Source organism: Hypanus sabinus, chromosome 11 (assembly GCF_030144855.1).
Source record: "Hypanus sabinus isolate sHypSab1 chromosome 11, sHypSab1.hap1, whole genome shotgun sequence".
NCBI lineage: Eukaryota > Metazoa > Chordata > Chondrichthyes > Myliobatiformes > Dasyatidae > Hypanus > Hypanus sabinus.
The window spans coordinates 63,067,676-63,086,976 of record NC_082716.1 but is presented as its reverse complement, the minus strand read 5'-3'; the positions used below and the strand labels follow the sequence as shown (position 1 = coordinate 63,086,976).

Below are 19,301 nucleotides of genomic sequence, written 5' to 3'. Positions count from 1 at the left end.
TTCATTGCTACAGTCTGAGGTTTCCTCTTGCTTCAAAAGGACAACAATCATATCAGTGCCCAAGAAGAACAGAGTGAGCTACCTCAATGATTGTCACCCTGTTGCACTCACACTTACTGTGATGAAATGCTTTGAAATGTTGGTCATGGTCAGAATCAACTCCTGCCTAAGCAAGGACCTGGACTTGCTGTAATTTGCCTATCACCACAGTAGGTCTACAGTGAATGCTGTCATTGGCTTTGGATCACCTGGAATACCTAGGTCAGGCTGCTGTTTATTGATTATAGCTCAACACAGTCATTCGCTCAGTTCTAATCAAAAATTTCTAAAACCGAGGCTTCCGTACCTCTCTCTGCAAATGAATTCTTGACTTCCGCACCAGCAGAATATAGTCATTGCTGATCAAAATAACATCTGCTCATTTCTGATGATCAACACCAGCACATCTTAAAGATACATGCTTAGCCCATTGTTCTATTCTCTGTCTATTCCAACAACTGTGTGGCTAGGCGCAACTCAAACACCATCTGTTAATTTGCTGAGGACACAACTATTGTTAGTAGAATTTCAGATGGTAGCAAGGTGTACAGGAGCAAAGTGGATCAGCTGGTTGAGTGGTGTTATAACAACCTTGCACTCAACATCAGTAAAATCAAGGAATTGATTGTGGACTTCAGGAAAGGAAATTTGAGGGAACACAAACCAGTCCTAATTGAGTGATCAGCAGTGAAAAGGGTGAGCAGTTTCAAATTCCTGGGTGTCGCTGTCTCTGAAGATCTATCCTAGGCCCAGCATACAGTTGGAAAGACATGGCAGCAGCCATGTTTCATTTGGAGTTTTGAGGAGGTTTGATATGTCACCAAAGACTCAACAAATTTCTGCAGATGTTCCATAGAGAGCGTTCGAACTGGTTGTATTACCATCTGATCTGGAAGGGCAACTGCACTGGATTGGAAAAACTGCAGAATATAAACTAAGCCAGTTGTATCATGGACTTTAGCCTCCATAGCAGAGAGGGCACCTTCAAGAGGTAATGCCTCAAAAAGGCAGCTTCCATCATTAATTACCCCCATCATCCAGGACATGCCTTCCTATTTCTCCCATCAAGAAGGAGGTACAACAGCCTGAAGACACAGTTTCAGGAACAGCTTCTTCCCCTCCACCATCAGTGAACTCATGAACATTACTATTGTTTTGCTCACTTTTTGTATTACTTTATATATACAGATACACACTTATTGTTCTTTTTGTTTATTAAATTGATGTATTGCTGCCACAAAACAGCAAATTTCTTAACACGTGCCAGTGATATTAAACCTGATTCTGATTCTGACCTGCTCAGGTCAGGGCAATAGTAAAAAGGAACTCACAAAAGATGCTAGAGGAACTCAGCTAGTCGGGCAGCATCTATGGAAATGAATAAACCATCTGCTGTTTTCGGTTGGGAGTGGAAGGGGGAAGATACCAGAATGAAAAGTTGGGGGGAGGGGAAGGAGACTAGCCAGAAGGCAGTAGGTGAAGCCAAGTGGGTGCGAGAGGTAAAGGGCTAGAGTAGAAAGAATCTGATAGGAGAGGAGAGTTGACCTAGGGAAGGAAGAAAAAGACCTGGAGAAGTGATAGGCAGGTGAGAAGAGATAAAAGGCCAGTATGGGGAGTAGAAGAGGGAGGGGAAATAAATTACCAGAGCTGAGATCCATATTAATGCATCAAGTTGGAGGCTATCCAGATGGAATATAAGTTTATAGTTCTGCTGAGTACAATAAGTTTTTCTAGGGTATTAAAGTTACAGCCAGCTGGCATTGGAATAAAAGAAGCTAAGCTCTCTTTTTGCAGCATAGATTGCTGAGATCATTATGTGTTAATGAAGTTTGAACTGTGATAATGGGCTGAATTTATTAAAATAGAATTGAAAGTGATTTTTTTGATATATGCAATTCATAGGATTGGCTATATCCTAAAATAAATATTTGATCATTTGAAGTGAGATTTGTTGAATTTTATTATCTGCATTGTTACAGGTTAACTGCAACAGCATTTGTGGTGATGATTATGGTCCAGAAACCAAACGTGCTATGGCGCAGATGAGTGAAAAGGAGACCCCATTTGAACTGATAGAAGCGTTACTCAAGTATATTGAAACATTGGATGTCGAAGGAGCAGTTCTTGTTTTCTTGCCTGGGTGGAACTTGATTTTTGCTATGCAAAGACATCTGGAAATGAATTCTTACTTTGGTTGGTGTTTGTCTTACTCTTATGTAATTTCATTTATTTGGTTTATCTCTAAACACTGCTTTTCATTTTCATTCAAGAGGAAATCTGCAGGTACCGGAAATCCAAGCAACACATTCAAAATGATGGAGGAACTCAGTCCTGATGAAGGGTCTTTGCCTGAAACATTAACTGTATTCTTCTTCATAGCTGCTGCCTTGCCTGCTGAGTTTCTCCAGCATTTTTTGGGTGTTGTTTTTATTCCCATTCGTGGTTCTGTGCACGTGGCTTGAGAGTGACTGTTGCTTCTGTACTGCAAATGAGAGTTGTTGATTTGAACCTTTAATCACATCCAAGAAAGACTTAATTTGCCTCTAAGGTTCTATTGATTAAACATAAAAACTTTCAGGACATTAGGTCAAGATTACTTCTATTGTCTTACCAATTTTAATGTGTCTCAAATTTTCTTTGAGCTGACTGGTGGCATAGTGGCATCAGCTGGACTTCAGGTCGAGAGGTCCCAAGTTCGAATCCAGCCGACTCCCTTGCACGCTCCATCCGTGCCTGGGTTCTAGCAACTCGACCTTGTTAAAAAAAAACACACACCTGGAGAGGGATGGGCTCCGCCAGGTTTCAGATGCCCAAGACCTGCCACATGATGAGTAATTGCCAAAAAGATCAGTGTAAAAAGTTTCTCCTGATGGCGCTCTGACAACTCCACTGGGAGTTAAAGACACGGACACAGTCCCACACACACACTCACTCACTCTCACACGCACACTCGCGTGCACTCTCTCTCTACAACACCCCCACACCCCTCCCCCCCTCTCTCCCACTGTCTCTCTCACACTCTCACACTCTCTCTCTCACTCACACTCTCTCACTCTCTCTCCCCCGCTCTGTGCTCTCGCTCTCTCACACTCTCACACTCACTCATTCTCATTTCACTGAGGTTTATTTCTTGATGTTTACTTCCAGTTATTGTACCTTCCCATTCCCAGATTCAAAATCCTGTGAAAATGTATGTGTTTTCATGCAGGTTGTCACATTTTTCTTGCTTGATTGTGATTCAAACACTTTGAATTCCCTAGCCCAAGAAAATGCTTGTGTAATATTAGCATCAGGTACCATAACCTGTACACCATGTAACCTAAGTATTCTAGTCTATTGATCTTAAATTATTGGGTCAATATTTAAACTGTTTGGGTCCTGCGAAATTTTAATGTTGAAATTAATGTTACCATACTTAAGCATTTTACAGAACACTTTGTTCTAAAAGTTAGAGTATGTTTTTCATTGGGGAATTTGAAATATTTTATTGAAGCACTGTAACTTTTTTTTTAACTTAACAGGAAGCCATAGATACAGAATTCTGCCATTACATTCGCAGATTCCAAGAGAGGAACAGCGCAGGGTGTTTGATCCTGTACCAACAGGAGTCAGAAAGGTTAGATTGGGAATTCTAATTTAGATCTGAGAGCAAATTTAAAGCAAACAATAAATTTACTCGATTGGTTTTCAATATTTCATTTATAGTACAACTGCAATTTTGGGGAAAAATCTTGGATCATAGAAAGGATGAAATGGGGAAGGGAAATTGCAGATGCACTTTATATTTTGAGTCATAGTAGATTGTTGCAACTAAATCTGCAAGGTAAATGAAGCTTTAGCACTATAAATGCAAGAAATATTCAGTAGTATGAAATTTAACCGATATTTGAGTATGTGAGCAGTGATCCCGATTTTAATTTTCTACCACCAGGTAATTTTGGCTACAAACATTGCAGAAACGAGCATTACCATTAATGACGTAGTTTATGTCATTGATTCATGCAAGTAAGTGATCATATAAGTATGAATTTAAAAAAAAACAAAATATGAAATTATAATTATTTAAATACTCAAGCTCATACGTATATACCAACTTTGATGTTTCAGTATTTTCTTATACAGGTTCTGGGATGACTTTTGTAATGTAGGAAATTATTTTTGAAAAGCAGATGCAGTATCCAGTGATAAGAAATTAATGTCATTAACTCTGTGGAGGAGAGGGATATTGGCCAGCTAACACTGAATATCTGGATATTTCTAAGAAACAGGAGCAAGCCATTCAGCTGCTTCTGCCTACTCTGTTTCAGTAAGATTGTGGCTAATTTCTTTCCGCAGTTCTGTCACTAACCTTAATATTGATTAACATGATTCTATTGATATTTTAAAAAACCACGAAATGCTGGCAGAACTCAGCAGGCCAGACAGCATCTGTGGGAGGAGGTAATAATGACATTTTGGGCCAAAACCCTTCATCAGGAGTGGAGTAACATGGGATGGCTGAGGGGGGATAAGAAGTGGGGGGAGGGATGAAGTAGTGTCCTTGAATAACTTACAGACCCAGTTCCTTCAGTAGATCAATTTGTTTATTTTCTGTTATTTATATCAATTATTTTTTAAAAATAACCCGAACCTGAACCGTCCCACAATACCATTGGCCACCCTACCCCAGCTCCCTTTGCCTGGAGTCCTCAACCCCCATTACCCAAACCTTCCCCCAGGCTTGTCCTGCCCCACAATTAGCTACTGCACAACCCCCAAATCACAGCACCTAGTCCCTACAAGAAAACCCCAAATCTAAATCCATAAACTGTCCATAAACAATAACTCCGCCAATTTAACTTAAACTCCAGAATGGAGGTTAACAAGGAGAAGATCCCAATAAAGGCAAGTCGGGGACTGAGATGATGGCAACGTGGACCAAAACAAAGTGACAGGATAAAGTGAACAGCATCTCTAGTACGGGATCCAAAAACACTAGAGGGTTATTTTGCCCACTGCCCACATACTCGCACCCTAACCCTCATCCTCACCCTCACCCTCACCCTCACCGGTCGATGGAGCAATACCTTATTTCCCGCCTAGGTAGCCTCATTCCTGCCGGCATGAAAATCCAACTCACTGACCTCCATTCATACCCCTGCCCCCCACCCTTACCCCCATCCCTATCTATTATTTTAGTCTGGTTCTCTTTCTCTCTATTTCCCCCCTCACTATAATCTCTCCCCCCAGCCCTACCTTTCTTTCTCTTTTATTTCCCATAATTCGCCACCTTCCTCCAGCCTATCACTTCCCAGCTCTCTACTTTATCCCTCCCCCCACTTCTTATCCCCCCTCGACCATCCCATGTTACTCCACTCCTGATGAAGGGTTTCGGCCCGAAACGTCGTCACTACCTCCTCCCATAGATGCTGTCTGGCCTGCTGAGTTCTGCCAGCATTTTGTGGTTTTCTAAATTTATTTCCAGCCTCTGCAGATTCACTCATGTTGCCTTCTATTGATATTTTTTGTTTTTGTCTTAAATGTATTTGAGGGCTGAGCCTTATAGCCCTCTTGGTTAAAGAAATCCAACTTGGGGCCCTGTGGTCAGGAAATGTTTTTCTCATCAGTCCTGATTGATTGATGCCTTATTTAGTAAGTTAATGCAAATATGTTTAATATATTGGGCTAGACAGGAAGCTAAATGTTCTTCTTTCAGGGTGTGGAGAAAATCTTTTTAGATATTGTGGATACTATTTTGGCAGAAAGTTAAGACAAAAAGAAAGGTCTTCAGTAAGCAATTATTCATGGAAGACAATATCCATCTTATATCTTTTGTGTTGGCTGTAATAAAATCTCTGTCTTGGCACCTAAAGGTCAAGAAATGTTACTTCAGACAATTGAATTCTTTATTCCAAGAGGATTAGGACCTAATGTGTACCCTCATTGTATCAGAGTATTACCAAAGGACATCAGTTCTGGCATAGATTTCTTTTTCAGTAATTCAATGATCTTACCCTAAAGAAAACCATGATATAGCATTGTCTTATCAACAGCTATGACCTATCAGCACTTTTAACAGATCTAAAAATTGGAGATCTTTTGTTTGTAATTGAAGAATTTATAATTAGTTGATCAATAGCATTAATTAAATTGTTAGTTCATCTGGATGTTATTGCTCAAGGAATCAATGAGGCCTCATTCCTTTAGCCATCTAGAGTTATATATTCAGAAATCTCATTTCATTAACAAGTTTAAATTGATCATTCCCATGTCAAGTGTTGAGCTCTACACCTTATTTGAATGTAATTTTCAGACAGAAAATGAAGCTGTTTACATCTCACAACAACATGACCAATTACGCCACAGTGTGGGCTTCCAAGACCAATTTGGAACAGCGACGGGGTAGAGCAGGCCGTGTCCGACCTGGCTTCTGCTTCCATCTCTGTAGCAAGGCACGTTTTGAGAGGTATGAATTAAATAATAGATCTTTAAAATCTAACATTTATGAGTAGGTTGTCTTGCAGTGTATGTCGCTAAGCTGTCATCTTCAATAAATTTGATATCAAATTTTAACTTGTTGAATTTGATGTAAAATTTGCATGCTAATTAGAGATTTTTTTGGAAAAGGTAAATTACTGGAGATTTCTGTTTTGTTGTTTCATGAACAATCTAAATTTGTCTATGCTCAGACTTGAGACCCACATGACTCCGGAGATATTCCGTACACCTCTTCATGAAGTGGCTCTAAGCATCAAACTTCTTCGTCTGGGAGGAATTGGACCATTTCTGGCTAAAGCTATTGAACCCCCTCCACTGGATGCAGTTATTGAGGCAGAACACACTTTGCGAGGTGAAGCTTGGTTATATGATATTGATCTACTTCATAGATGATAAAAAAAAATTAACAAACTTTGAAATCCTTAAAAGACAAAACTCCCTTGCAGTAAATTACTGATTTTTTTAAACGATTATGTTACTTTGACTGAGAAATGTTGAAGGAAATACATACCCTCCCATTGTGGTTTGTATTGTGATATTCCATTCTACTTTGAAATCAGGAAATCATTCAGTTCCATTGAAGCAATGAAATCTGAATTGATGTTGAAGTTGGTTTAATCTCAATACTTTTTGAATATTTAATTTGACCGAGCTACAGTGCTCTTAAGCCTTTCACCATAATTCAAATTACTAATTTACTGCAGTTAGAAAGAGGGTGAAATGAGAAAAATGGTTGATTGAGAAGGTCAAGGAAAATATTAAATGAAAAGTAGTGAATGCTAAGAGATTGAAGTTAGTAATAGACCAGAAGACCGTGGATCTTTCAAGACCCAGCTACAAATGGTGGGGGAAATTGATTTGAAAACTGGCAAGTCACAGCAGCAGGAGCGTCTGTAGACATGTTAAAAGGAAGAGGGCAGCATGAGTAAAAGGTCATTGGAGGCTAAGATGAAGGAATTAATACTGGGAAGCAAGGAAAAGGCAGGAAATCAGAACTTGGCATCGTTCTTCGTGGGGAAGACAGTAGAAATATTCCACAGATATAGGATAGGTTGGTTTCATATAGAATAGGAAAATTTGTAGTAACTCGCATCCCAAAGGCATGGGTTGGTAGATTGGCCACTTAAAATTGCACATTGTGTGTAGATCTGTGACAGAATCTTTCAGGTAGAAGGCAGAGGTTTATGGAAGTAAGATGGGTAACGAAAACATTAACTTAAAAAGTGGTGCTCGATGTTAGTATGGTCCCTGGGCTGAAGGACCTCGTTCCAAGATATCTATATCTGTGATTCTCTTCCCTATCACAGTGTTTAAGATATTGAAAAAGTAAATGGGACTGCAATGTTCCAAGGGTTCTGAAGCATGTGGTGAAAAGATATGGTTGCAGATTTGGTTGAAGTTTTTTACGCTCCCTAAAATCAATGAGTTTTATCTGTGGATCATAAAACTATGAATGTGATGATTTTGTTCAAGAAGAAAACAATAGGCCATTTAACATCTGTTGTTGACAAAATTTTGGATGAAACTAGCTGTTTGCTTAGAGAAGGTTATTGCAATCTAATCGAGTCAGCCTGGAGTTTTGAAAAGAAACTCATGTTTGACTAATTTTCTAGAGTCCATTTGTAAAGATAGAGGGAGATGTGTAGATGTAGTGTGTTTGGATTTTCAGAAGGCATATCATGATGCTTTTTTTTTTTGCCAGTGGGGGGAGGGGAATTTTTGCTCGCTGCGCCTTATGTGTGGGAGGGGGAAGCTGGGGGGACTTTGGGATTCTAGCATTTAACTGTCGTTCATTGTTTGGGGCACTCCTCTGTTTTCGTGGATGGTTGTGAAGAAAAAGCATTTCCAGGTGTATATTGTATGCATTTCTCTGACGTTAAATTGTACCTTTGAGGCAGGCTAGTGCACACGATGAGTTCACTGTCTTGGAGGTACATGTCAACATTCACAGAAGACTGGCCTTCACTGATAAAACAGAATTGGAATAAATTGATCTTTTTTTCAGGCTGGATTGATGACATTAGTGGATTGCCATGAAGATCAGTTCTTCTCAAATATTTACCACCATTTTAAATTCATTTAAAGGATGTGGATTGTATAGGCTGAGTTGCTGTTTAATTGCCCATCCCTCTTTGCCCATGAGAAAATAGTGGTGAACTGCTGTAAGCCTCGAGGTTTATGTGTACCTCAAGACTGTTCAGGAGAGAGATCCAGAAATAATGAGTAATGGCAATATATTTCCAGAGCAGTAGTGTCTTAGTCCCATCCTTTTGCTGTTGTCCATCTAGCTGATAGAGGTACTAGGTTTGGAAGGTGCTGTCTAAGGAATCTTGGAGAATTGCTGTAGTGCATTCTGTCATTGGTACTAGTTGCTGCTACAGTAAGTTGGTAATGGTAGAAATGAATGATTGTGGATGGGGTGCCTATCAACTAGACTGCTTGTTGTGGAAACTGTACTTATCTAAACAAATAGATAGTATTCCATTATACTCCTGACTTGAGCCTTGTAGAGATTGGATGGACTTTGGAGAGTTGAGTTAGTTGCTGCAGAATTTGAATCTCTGGTCGCTTGTAGGCATGTTATGTATATGGCTACTGTAGATCTGTTTCTGGTCAATGGCAACTCACAGGAAATTGATAGTGGTGGAAGTAAATGCTAATGGTAGAATTGCATGTCTGGGGGCGGGGGGTGATAGCTGGCTTTTCTCTTGTTGGGTATTGTCATAATCTGGCACTTGTATGACACATATTTTATTTTTTACCTATTGGCCCAGGCTTGATACTGTCCAGATCTTGCTGCATTTACTTGTTGACCGCTTAATTATGTGAAGAGTTGCGAATGTTGCTGAACCACGTGCACTCATCAGTGCTAATTTCTACTTCTGACCTTGTTGCAGCAGTTTTGGAATGGCTTGGTCAAGAACTCTTATTACCATCTACCAGGGTGAGATATGAACCCAGGTTTGCAGATACCCTGGGTATCTAGATTATTCATCAGGTCACAAACAAAAGATTTGCAGATGCTGGAAATCCAAAGAAACACACCCAAGATGTTGGTGGAACACAGCAGGTCAGCAGGAAACAAAGAAGCAGTCAATGCTTTAGGCTGAGACCCTTCATCAGGACTGGAAAGAAAAAGGAGAGTGTCAGAATAGGAAGGTGGGGGAGGGGAAGGATGACAAGCTAGAAGGTGACAAGGTGCCGTCAGGTGTGTGGAAAAGGGGGATGAAGTAAGAAGCTGGGAGATGATAGGCGGAACAGGCAAAGAGATGGAGAAGAAGGAATCTGACAGAAGAAGAGAGAGGACTATGGAAGAAAGGTATTGGGGGAGGTGATAGGTAGGTGAGGAGAAAAGGCTTGAGTGTGAAATAGAAGAGGGAAGGGGTAGAGAAAAAAATACGGGGTTGGAGGAATCAATATTTATGCCACCAGGTTGGATGCAAACTGGATAGAATATGAGGTATTGTTCCTCTAAACTAAGAGTATTCTCTTCGTGGTAGAAGAGGACCTCTTGGGGCTCTAAATGGAGACTAGGAAGGAGGCAAATGGTCAGGTGTAGCATTACTGTTGCTAGCAGGGATGTGTGCCAGGAGGGACATTAGTGCGAAGGGATGAATGGACAAGGGAATCATGGTGGAACGATCCCTGTGGAGAGTTGGGGGCGTAAAGATCTGTTTGGTGGTTGGATCACATTGAAGATGGTGGAAGTTGTTGAGAATGATATGTAAGATGTGGATCCTCATAGGGGTGATAGGTGAGGAACGGTTAAAGTGGTGAGAAGATGGGATGGGTTCAGATGTCTGGAAAATTAAAGGAGATGTGAATGGGGGCAGAAGTGGAGGAAGGAACACCCCATTCTTTGAAGAACGAGTTAATTTCTGTCCTAGAAAGGAAAGCTTCATCCTGGGAACAGATGTGGCAGAGACAAAGGGAATGACATTTTTACAGGAGACAGAGCGGAAGGAGCTATAGTCAGGATGGCCATGGACAATGGTGGGTTTATAAAAGTTATCAGTAGGCAGTTGGTCTCCAGTCATGGAGACTGAGTAATCAAGAAAAGGGAGAGAAGTATCAGAAGGGGCCATGTGAGTTCAAGGGCTGGAAGTTGGAGGCAAAAGTGATGAAATTGACAAGCTCAGTATGGGTGCATGAAACAGCACCAGTGAGGTCTGGGGTGAAGTCAGAGCTGGAAGCTGCTTCTGAAGGCACTTGTGATCATTGGAACTGGGCTGTTGATAATGGTATTCGTGGTCTGGCAGTGTCTGATTGAATTGAGGTCCAAATGGGAGGCCGCAGGAACCACAGTCTGGAGGCATTGGAGACAGCGGGGTGCACTAGGGGTTGAGGAGAAGTCCAGAGGGAAGTGTTCCCCAGAGCTGTGACAGAGACTGAGACAAGGCCCTTAGGTATCCGTATAGCAGAGAGGGTGGCGTTAAGAATTCGGAGGGGGAAAATGCGTAAAATGTGCAATTTCCTGGTGGCCAATCATTTTAGCACCTATCCCCATTCCCATTTTGACGTGTCAGTGCATGTGCTCCTCTTCTGCCACAATGAGGGCACTCTCAGGTTGGCAGAGTAACACGTTATTTGCCTTCCATGTAGCCTCCAACCTGATGGCATGAGTATTGATTTCTCCAACTTGTGGCAATTTTTCCTCCTCCCCCTAGTCTCCTCTTCTCCTCACTTGCCTGTCTCCTACCCCACGTGCCCCTCTTCATCCCCTTACTCCCATGCTCCCCTTTCCTCTCCTTATCAGATTCTCATCTTCCCTCTCTGACCCACCTGGCTTCACCTATCACCTGCTAGCTTGTTTTCCTTTCCCTCCCCTCCCCCATTTTTCTGACATCCTTCCCTTTCCTTTCTAGTCCTGATGAAGGGTCTCAGTCTGAAATGTCAGCTATTTATTCACTTCCATAGAAGCTCCCTGACCAGCATTTTATGTGTTATTAATTGAGTGTTAATACCACCATATCACCATCTCTCCAGTGTTCATAACTTAAAGGAAGGGCTGTCAGAAAAGGTTCTGAGTTTGTTGATGAGTCAAAAACAGGTAGGAAAGCATGCTACAATGAGGATACTTGATTCTGCAATTGAATATAGATTAAGTGTGTCAGCAAAAAATGTGGCAAATGGAGTCTAGTGTAGACAGTTGTGAGGTTATGCCCTTAAGTGGGAAATGTGGCATGCCATTATTGAGATGGGGAGAAACTACCACAGAGGGATTGAACTGTTGTCCCTGTAGGTGCTGCAAGGAGTTTGAAACACAACTGAACTAGGTGTGACAGGTAAATTGGAGTTAAGAAATACATAAGTATTGTTATAATTGGATTTGGTGTTGGGTAGGTCACACCCTGGAATACCCATTCAGCTTTGGTTGCCTTATTTAAGAAAGGGTACAGGTGCACTGAAGTCATTTCAGAAGATATTCACTAATGTAATTCCTGGGATGAGATTGTTGTCATACATTCTTTGCAGTTAGAAGAATGAAGGGTGATCTTTTTGAAAAATAACATGATCTTGAGGGGACATGCTCGACGTTGGGAGAATTTTGCTTACAGGTCTGATAATTACCAGATAATGTTTGAGCTTTAAAATTGGAAGCTGTAGGATGGTTTTTAAATGATCAGGGAATTGAAGATAGAAAGGGACTTCTGGCCTAGGATAATTCAGCCGTGATGATGATGAGCACAAGGCTAGTTGGGAGGACTAGGTGGCTAACCGTGCTCATAATTTCTTTTGTGTAATGAATAATGCAGCGACGTACTTCATGGACTTTTTATGCAAGTGGATTGACACTTCGGAAGTATGACTAATTTTAATACTGCTGTGCTAAATTTTATGCTCTTGACAGCTGGTAGGTCGAATGGCTTCCATTTTGTCACACAAAGATACAATTAAAGCAATCACAAAAATAATGCATTTTAGCACAAACAAGAGAAAATCTGCAGATGCTGGTTCCAGCCTTCCAACATCTGCAGATTTTCTCTTTTTTATGCTAAAGTGCATTCTTATTTTTGTGAATGCTTTAATTATAGCTTTATGTGACTAAAAAGGAAGCCATTCGGCCAACCAGCTGTCAGGAGCATTTGCATCAGTTCCACTTATCTGTAGCCTATTCTCTGTTACTTCTAATCAAGTTCTTTCTAATTTTCCTGCTCTCACCTACAATTCAGTTATTTTATAGTGGCCAGTTAACCTGCTTGCAAGTATTTAGGATGTAGAAGGAAATTATAGCACCTGGAAATTTGTGTCTTGGGGAGAATATGTAAACTTTACACAGACTGTACCTCATGTCCAGTTTAAAGCTGGGATGCAGGAATTGTGTGGCAGGTCTACTTGCTGCATAATTATGCTCTCTAAATTATTGCAGCATAAGAGACATCTTGTATACGTACTGCATCTGACACAAATTTCAAATATTGCTCTTAATATTTCAAAACTCTGAACCTGAAGGAATAGGGACTACATTCTGTAGAAATGTTGAAATATGTAAATAAGCAAGTATGTTGCTGATTCATTGTCATAAAAATCTCTTTCCAGCACATAAATTGCTTACTTCAGATCATACTTTGATGCCTACACATAAGTAATGGTTTGTTTGCAAGTAGTATAAATGTATTTTTAATAAAATGTATTTTCTTCATCAGAACTTGATGCTTTGGATACCAATGATGAGTTGACTCCATTGGGCCGCATCTTAGCTCGGCTTCCTATTGAACCACGCCTAGGCAAAATGATGATTATGGGCTGCATTTTCCAGTAAGTCAAAGCAAAGATTACTTGAAAAGATTGTATTCAATAAGATCCAACAGTGCTTCTTTAGTACCAGGATATGGAATTCAAAACATTTATTAAATTATTTTTTCAAGATAAAGTAGGGAATTTGCCCATCCAGCCTAATAACTTGCACTGCCCGGTTAATTTACTAACCGATATGTCTTTGGAATATGGGAGGAAACGAGCACCCGAAGGAAACCCACACATTTTACCGGAACAACATACAAACTCCTTATAAATGGCATTCTAATACCTCGAATTGGAATACTGTCACTTTAACTGCTACACTACATTTAGTGCATATTTCTGTGAAATTCGCCACATCCTGTTTAATGCATCCTTTTTGCCAAATGAGGATCTGTGAAACAAAACTGTGCTATGTATTAATAGGTGGCTTCTTTGTCTATAGATTACAAATTTAATTTGCTTTTGTTGTACTTCACATTAAGGATATTGAAATGGAAGCCTGTCTTTGAGATGTAAGAGAAAGGATTTCTGAGTGCCCTACATAATAGTTTTCATTTGAATAATTTATGTAAATTAAACTTCTGCAACTTGAGATCTGAGGACAGATTGAAACTACATAATGACTTTAGTCCTGACATAGAAATTCTTCGATATATCTTTAACACATAATTATTTTCTATTTACATAGTTCTTGAATTAAATTTGTTTCTGATATTGTTCCAATATGTTTACATTCCAAGATTCCTTTCATACGTGTATGTAAATTCCAGGTAGGCAGCAAAATGCTCCAAATGACCAGATGTTAAGTGAATGTGCATAGTACTTGGGATTTAATGCACAGTACAGTAGATAAGAAAGTGAATATCAGATGTTCTCCAACCCTACTCAATCATGCCAGAGGAAATTCATCAAGGGCAAAATGGACCACTTTTTTTGCATTGTATGTCAATGACATGGGTGCTGGAATTGATGGCTTTGTTGAGAATTTTGTGGACAATACGAAGATAGGTTGGGGGAGGCAGGTAGTTTTGAAGGAGTAGAGAAGCTGCAGAAGGGCTTGGACAGATTTGGAGAATGGGCAAAGAGTGGCAGATGGAATACAGTGACAGGAAGTGTACGGTTATGCACTTTGGTAGAAGAAGTAAAAGGGCAGATTATTTTCTAAATGGAGAGAAAATTTAAAAAGCTTGAGGGCACAGAGGGATTTGGGCACCCTTGTGCGGGATTTCAGAAAAGTTAATTTGCAGGTTGAGTGTGTGGTGAGGAAGGCAAATGCAATATTAACATTCATTTCAAGAATACTAGAATATAGAGGCAAGGATGTATTGTTGAAACTTTATAAAGCACTGGTGAGGCCTCACTTGGAGTATTGTGAATAATTTGAGAACAAGAAGCTAAAGTCAGATGTATCAATATTACAGTGGAGTAAAGGGAATTACACAAGTATGTGAGAGGAGTTGGCCAGAAGCACTGGCAAGGATGACGGCAGAGCAGCAATGGCTGGAATTTCTGGATGCAATTTGGAAGGTACAGGATTCTATATACATCCCAAAGAGAAAGAAGTATTCTTAAGGAAAGATGACACAACCATGCTAACAAGAAAAGTCAAAGCCAATATAAAAGCTAAAGAGAGAGCATATAATAGGGGAAAGCTTAATGGGGGAGTTAGAGGATTGTGAAGCTTTTAAAAACCAACAGAAAGCAACTAAAAAAAGTCATAAAGGTAAAAAAAAAGGAATACGAAGGTGACCTAGCCAGTAATATTAAAGAAGACAGCAAAAGTTTCTGAAGATATATAAAGTGTAAATAAAGAGGTGATTGTAGATATTGGACCACTGGAAAATGATGCTGGAGAGGTAGCAATGGGGAGCAAGGAAATGCTGGATAAGTATTTTGTATCATTCTTCACTATGGAAGAGTGCCAAAAGGTCAAGAGCATTTAGGGGGTAGAAATGAATGAAGTTGCCATTTCTTAGGAGAAGTTGCTTGGGATACTGAAAGTTCTGAAGGTAGATAAGCCACTTGGAATAGAAGATACACTCGCCATGGTTCTGAAAGAGGTGGCTGAAGAGATTGTGAAGGCATTAGTAATGATCTTGCAAGAATCAATAGATTCTGGAATGGTTCTGGAGGAATGGAAAATTACAAATGTCTCTCCACTCTTCAAGAAGGGAGAGAGGCAGAAGAAAGGAAACTATGGGCAAGTTAGCTGGACCTCAGTGGTTCGGAATATGTTGGAATCGCTTATTAAGGACAAGATCTCAGGGTACTTGGAGAAACATGATAAAGTAGGCCGTGATCAGCATGGTTTCCTCAAGGGAAAATATTGTCTGACAAATCTTCGAAGCAATAACAAGACAAAGGAGAATCAGTTAATGTTGTGTACCTAGATTTTCAGAAGGCATTTGACGAGATGCCACACATGAGGCTATTTAACAAGCTAGGAGTCCATGGTATTACAGGAAAGATTAGAGGAATGGATGAGACTGGCTGCTTGGCAAGAGGCAAAGCATGGGAATAAAAGAAGTTTTTTCTGGCTGGCTGCCGGTGACCAGTGGTGTTCCACAGGGGTCTGTGTTAGGACCAATTCCTTTTGTATTATATGTAAGTGATTTGGATGATGGAATTTGTGCCTTTGTTGAAATGTTTGCAGTTGAAATGAAGATATGTGGAAGGGCAGGTAGTTTCGAGCAAGTAGAGAGACAAGGACTTAAGACTTTAGGAGAATGGACAAAGAAATGGCAGATGGAATAGTGTCAGGAAGTGTATGGTCATGCATTTTGATAGAAGAAATGGAAAGGTTGATTGTTTTCTAAATGGAGAAAAGCTACAAAAGAGTCAGGGTAAGTCTGGTGAGGAAGGCAAATGCAATGTTAGCATTCATTTCAAGAGGACTAGAATAGAAAAACAAAGATGTAATGTTGACCCTTTATAAAGTACTGGTGAGGCCTCACGGAGTATCGTGAGCAATTTATCTTAGAAAGGATGTGCTGAAACTGGAGAAGATTCAAAGCATGCTCACAAAAATGATTCCACGATTGAATGGCTTATCACATAAAGAGCATTTGATAGCTCTTGGGGCTCTATTCACTGGAATTAGAAGAATGAGGGGTGACTTAATTGAAATCTATTGAATGTTGAAAGCCTTGATAGAGTGGATGTGGAGAGGATGTTTCGTCTGGTGGGAGAGTCTAAGACCAGGGAAACATTCTCAGAAAAGGGGACCATCCTTTTAGAATGGAGTTGAGGAGGAATTTCTTTAGCCAGTAAGTGGTAAATCTGTGGAATTCTTTGCCACAGGTAGCTGTGGAGACCAAGTCATTGGGTATATTTAAGGTAGAGGTTGATTGATTCTTGATTGATCAGGCATGATGAGATATGGGGAAAAGGCAGGAGATTGTCACTGAGATGAAAAATGGAACAGCTGTGTAGAAAGGCAGAGCAGACTCGATGGGCCAAATGGCCTAATTTGTTCCTATGTCATATGGTATGATGGTCATGCCTATATTAAGTTTTGCACCTGCTATCAGAGAACGAGGAGAACTCAGTGGGTACTGGTGGTGCAAGTGTTATCAAACAAGATTTGATTCAAGTCAGCTTGCATCTGGAGTTCAATGCTATGAGCCTAAAGCTCCAACGGGGGTAAAACCTTAAATGGTAAAAAAAATAGAATTATGATAGTACACTAAACTTCTTCGAACTGCTTTTTGTAAGGGGTCTGGAAAATACATGGATACACTCAATTCCTCAACTTCTTCAAATGTGAGACCTAAATTAGGAAGTAAATTCCTGTTTAAGTTAAGTTTGGTTGCAGCAAAATTCAAGTTAGATTTGAATTTAGAATATGATGTTTTTAACATCGACTTGTTAAGGGTTTGGCATTAAACCAGTGATACATCTTGGGAAATCCATTAGTTGACGTGTTCATTATTTTGTTTGAATGTGTCTAGTATGGCAAATGTTTTTCCGTATTTTGAAATGTCTTTAATGAAGTTGGAAAATGGATGAAAATCTTAAAGTGGATTGTTTTTATTTGTTGCAGTGTTGGTGATGCTGTGTGCACCATATCTGCTGCTACTTGTTTTCCAGAGCCTTTTATTAATGAAGGCAAACGTCTGGGCTATGTGCACAGGAATTTTGCAGGAACAAGATTTTCAGATCATGTGGCTCTACTTTCAGTATTTCAAGCCTGGGATGATGCAAGGTATTCCAATGAATGGGCAGGGATATTTATAAATACCAAACTGTATTCCATTTCTGCACAGTATTGCTATAATTCTGGCAAGTGAAATACATTTGAGCATTGATACGTTTTTATTCCTAGAATGGGAGGGGAAGATGCAGAAATCAGATTTTGTGAGCATAAAAGGTTAAACATGGCAACTTTACGGATGACGTGGGAAGCCAAGGTTCAGCTGAAGGACATTCTCGTCAACTCTGGCTTTCCTGAAGGTACATGTATATTTTTTAATCTTTTAAAATCTAGCGCACTGTTGCCAGGTTGTTTGTTCATTCTAGTTGGTGCTCTTATGAGGGGTGATTGATAAGTTTGTGGCCTAAGGAAATGGGTTATTAACATCAAACTTTCTGCATAATCACTCAAAGAGTTGACCTGTATGTGCATGTAACGAGAGCTGTATAACTCATCTCTTTCTACCTTTGGCCACGAACACTTTCTGGAGGTCCAAGATCCGTATGCTCCATGACTGCTGGACTAAGTGTGTAAATGTAAGAGGGGACTATGTTGAAAAATAAATGTACTAGGCTTTCTAAAATTGACTCCTACTTTAGGCCACAAAATCATGAATCACTCCTCGTACAAAATAATTTTTTTTAATATCAGGAATCATAGAGCATAATATAATTAAATTTGCTCATTGTGTGAGGACTGTTATTAAATAGTCTTGATAGAATGCACTGGAGACAGCACTAAGTGAATACTGTCAGCCTGTCATACACAATGCTAATTCTAAAAAAAATCATAGAATCTTAAAACTTGGGGTTTGTCAGTTTGGTCTATTAATTTTATGCCAATACTTCAAAGAATTATTGAAAGAGCCACGTGTTTGTCTCCCTTGCAGCAGAACAATATTTTGCCTTTAGTTTTAAAAAAAATCCTTTTGAGGTTTAAACATTAAGTTTTCTTACTTAAATCTTCCAGGCTAATCTTCTGAATTAGGGCAACCTTTGCATACAAACTCCACATTCTTTCATTCATTTAACATTCATAGATCTATCTCCTGTCATTAATATTCTCAATGAGAACTGACAGAACTGCTAAGATTCACTACCTTCTGGTGACCTGAATGGCAGACTTTTATATTGTGAACACAAGAGATTCAGCAGATGCTGGAAATCTTGAGCAACGTATTCAAAGTGCTAGAAGAACTCAGCAAATCAGGCAACATCGTTTATATTGTGATTTCAAGCCAGTTACATGCCAGCTGATACTTCCTTTGTTTGATATTGTTTAGGTGGGAATATGTGGTTTTTAAACAAGTACAGTTTGAATATTGAACAAGGGTTTCTCTCTCTCATTCCTTCTCAATAGAATGTCTGATGACACAGGTATTTAATAATACCGGACCAGATAATAATCTTGACCTGATTATTTCGCTTCTGTGTTTTGGACTGTATCCTAATGTCTGCTACCACAAGGAAAAGCGGAAAATATTAACAACAGAGGGGCGCAATGCACTTATCCACAAGTCTTCTGTCAATTGTCCTTTCAGCAATCAAGATTCAAAATATCCTTCTCCGTTCTTTGTGTTTGGGGAAAAGGTGAGTAACATAACTGAGCATTTCTCATTGTCCGGAGCGAGATGTATAGCTATTTTGGACTCAGGTTTCACATTCAAATTCATTACTACCATAATCCTTAATTATTTTTGCAGAATATTCAAGATAACTTTGGTGGGAGTGGAAATTGCGGACTAAATTTATCTTTTATTTTATTCTCCACTTTCCAATTTACCCTCTTTCACCACAATCCCCAGCTATTATCTAATTCTAATCCTCATTAAAATGAGGTAAAATGTAAA

At 39.7% G+C, this 19,301-nt stretch overlaps 1 protein-coding gene across 3 annotated transcripts in view; it reads left to right on the top strand.

Moving 5' to 3' along the window:
- The window catches only part of dhx9 (DEAH (Asp-Glu-Ala-His) box helicase 9), an 87,471-nt gene that overhangs the window by 56,768 nt on the left and 11,402 nt on the right, over positions 1-19,301 (top strand). For all 3 annotated transcript variants that reach the window (XM_059984486.1, XM_059984485.1, XM_059984487.1), the window contains 9 exons: positions 2,019-2,232; positions 3,561-3,655; positions 3,971-4,044; positions 6,332-6,484; positions 6,708-6,868; positions 13,164-13,275; positions 17,303-17,464; positions 17,585-17,712; positions 18,812-19,041. In XM_059984486.1, coding sequence (XP_059840469.1) covers positions 2,019-2,232; positions 3,561-3,655; positions 3,971-4,044; positions 6,332-6,484; positions 6,708-6,868; positions 13,164-13,275; positions 17,303-17,464; positions 17,585-17,712; positions 18,812-19,041 — 1,329 coding nt within the window. The remainder of the gene's footprint in view (positions 1-2,018; positions 2,233-3,560; positions 3,656-3,970; positions 4,045-6,331; positions 6,485-6,707; positions 6,869-13,163; positions 13,276-17,302; positions 17,465-17,584; positions 17,713-18,811; positions 19,042-19,301) is intronic.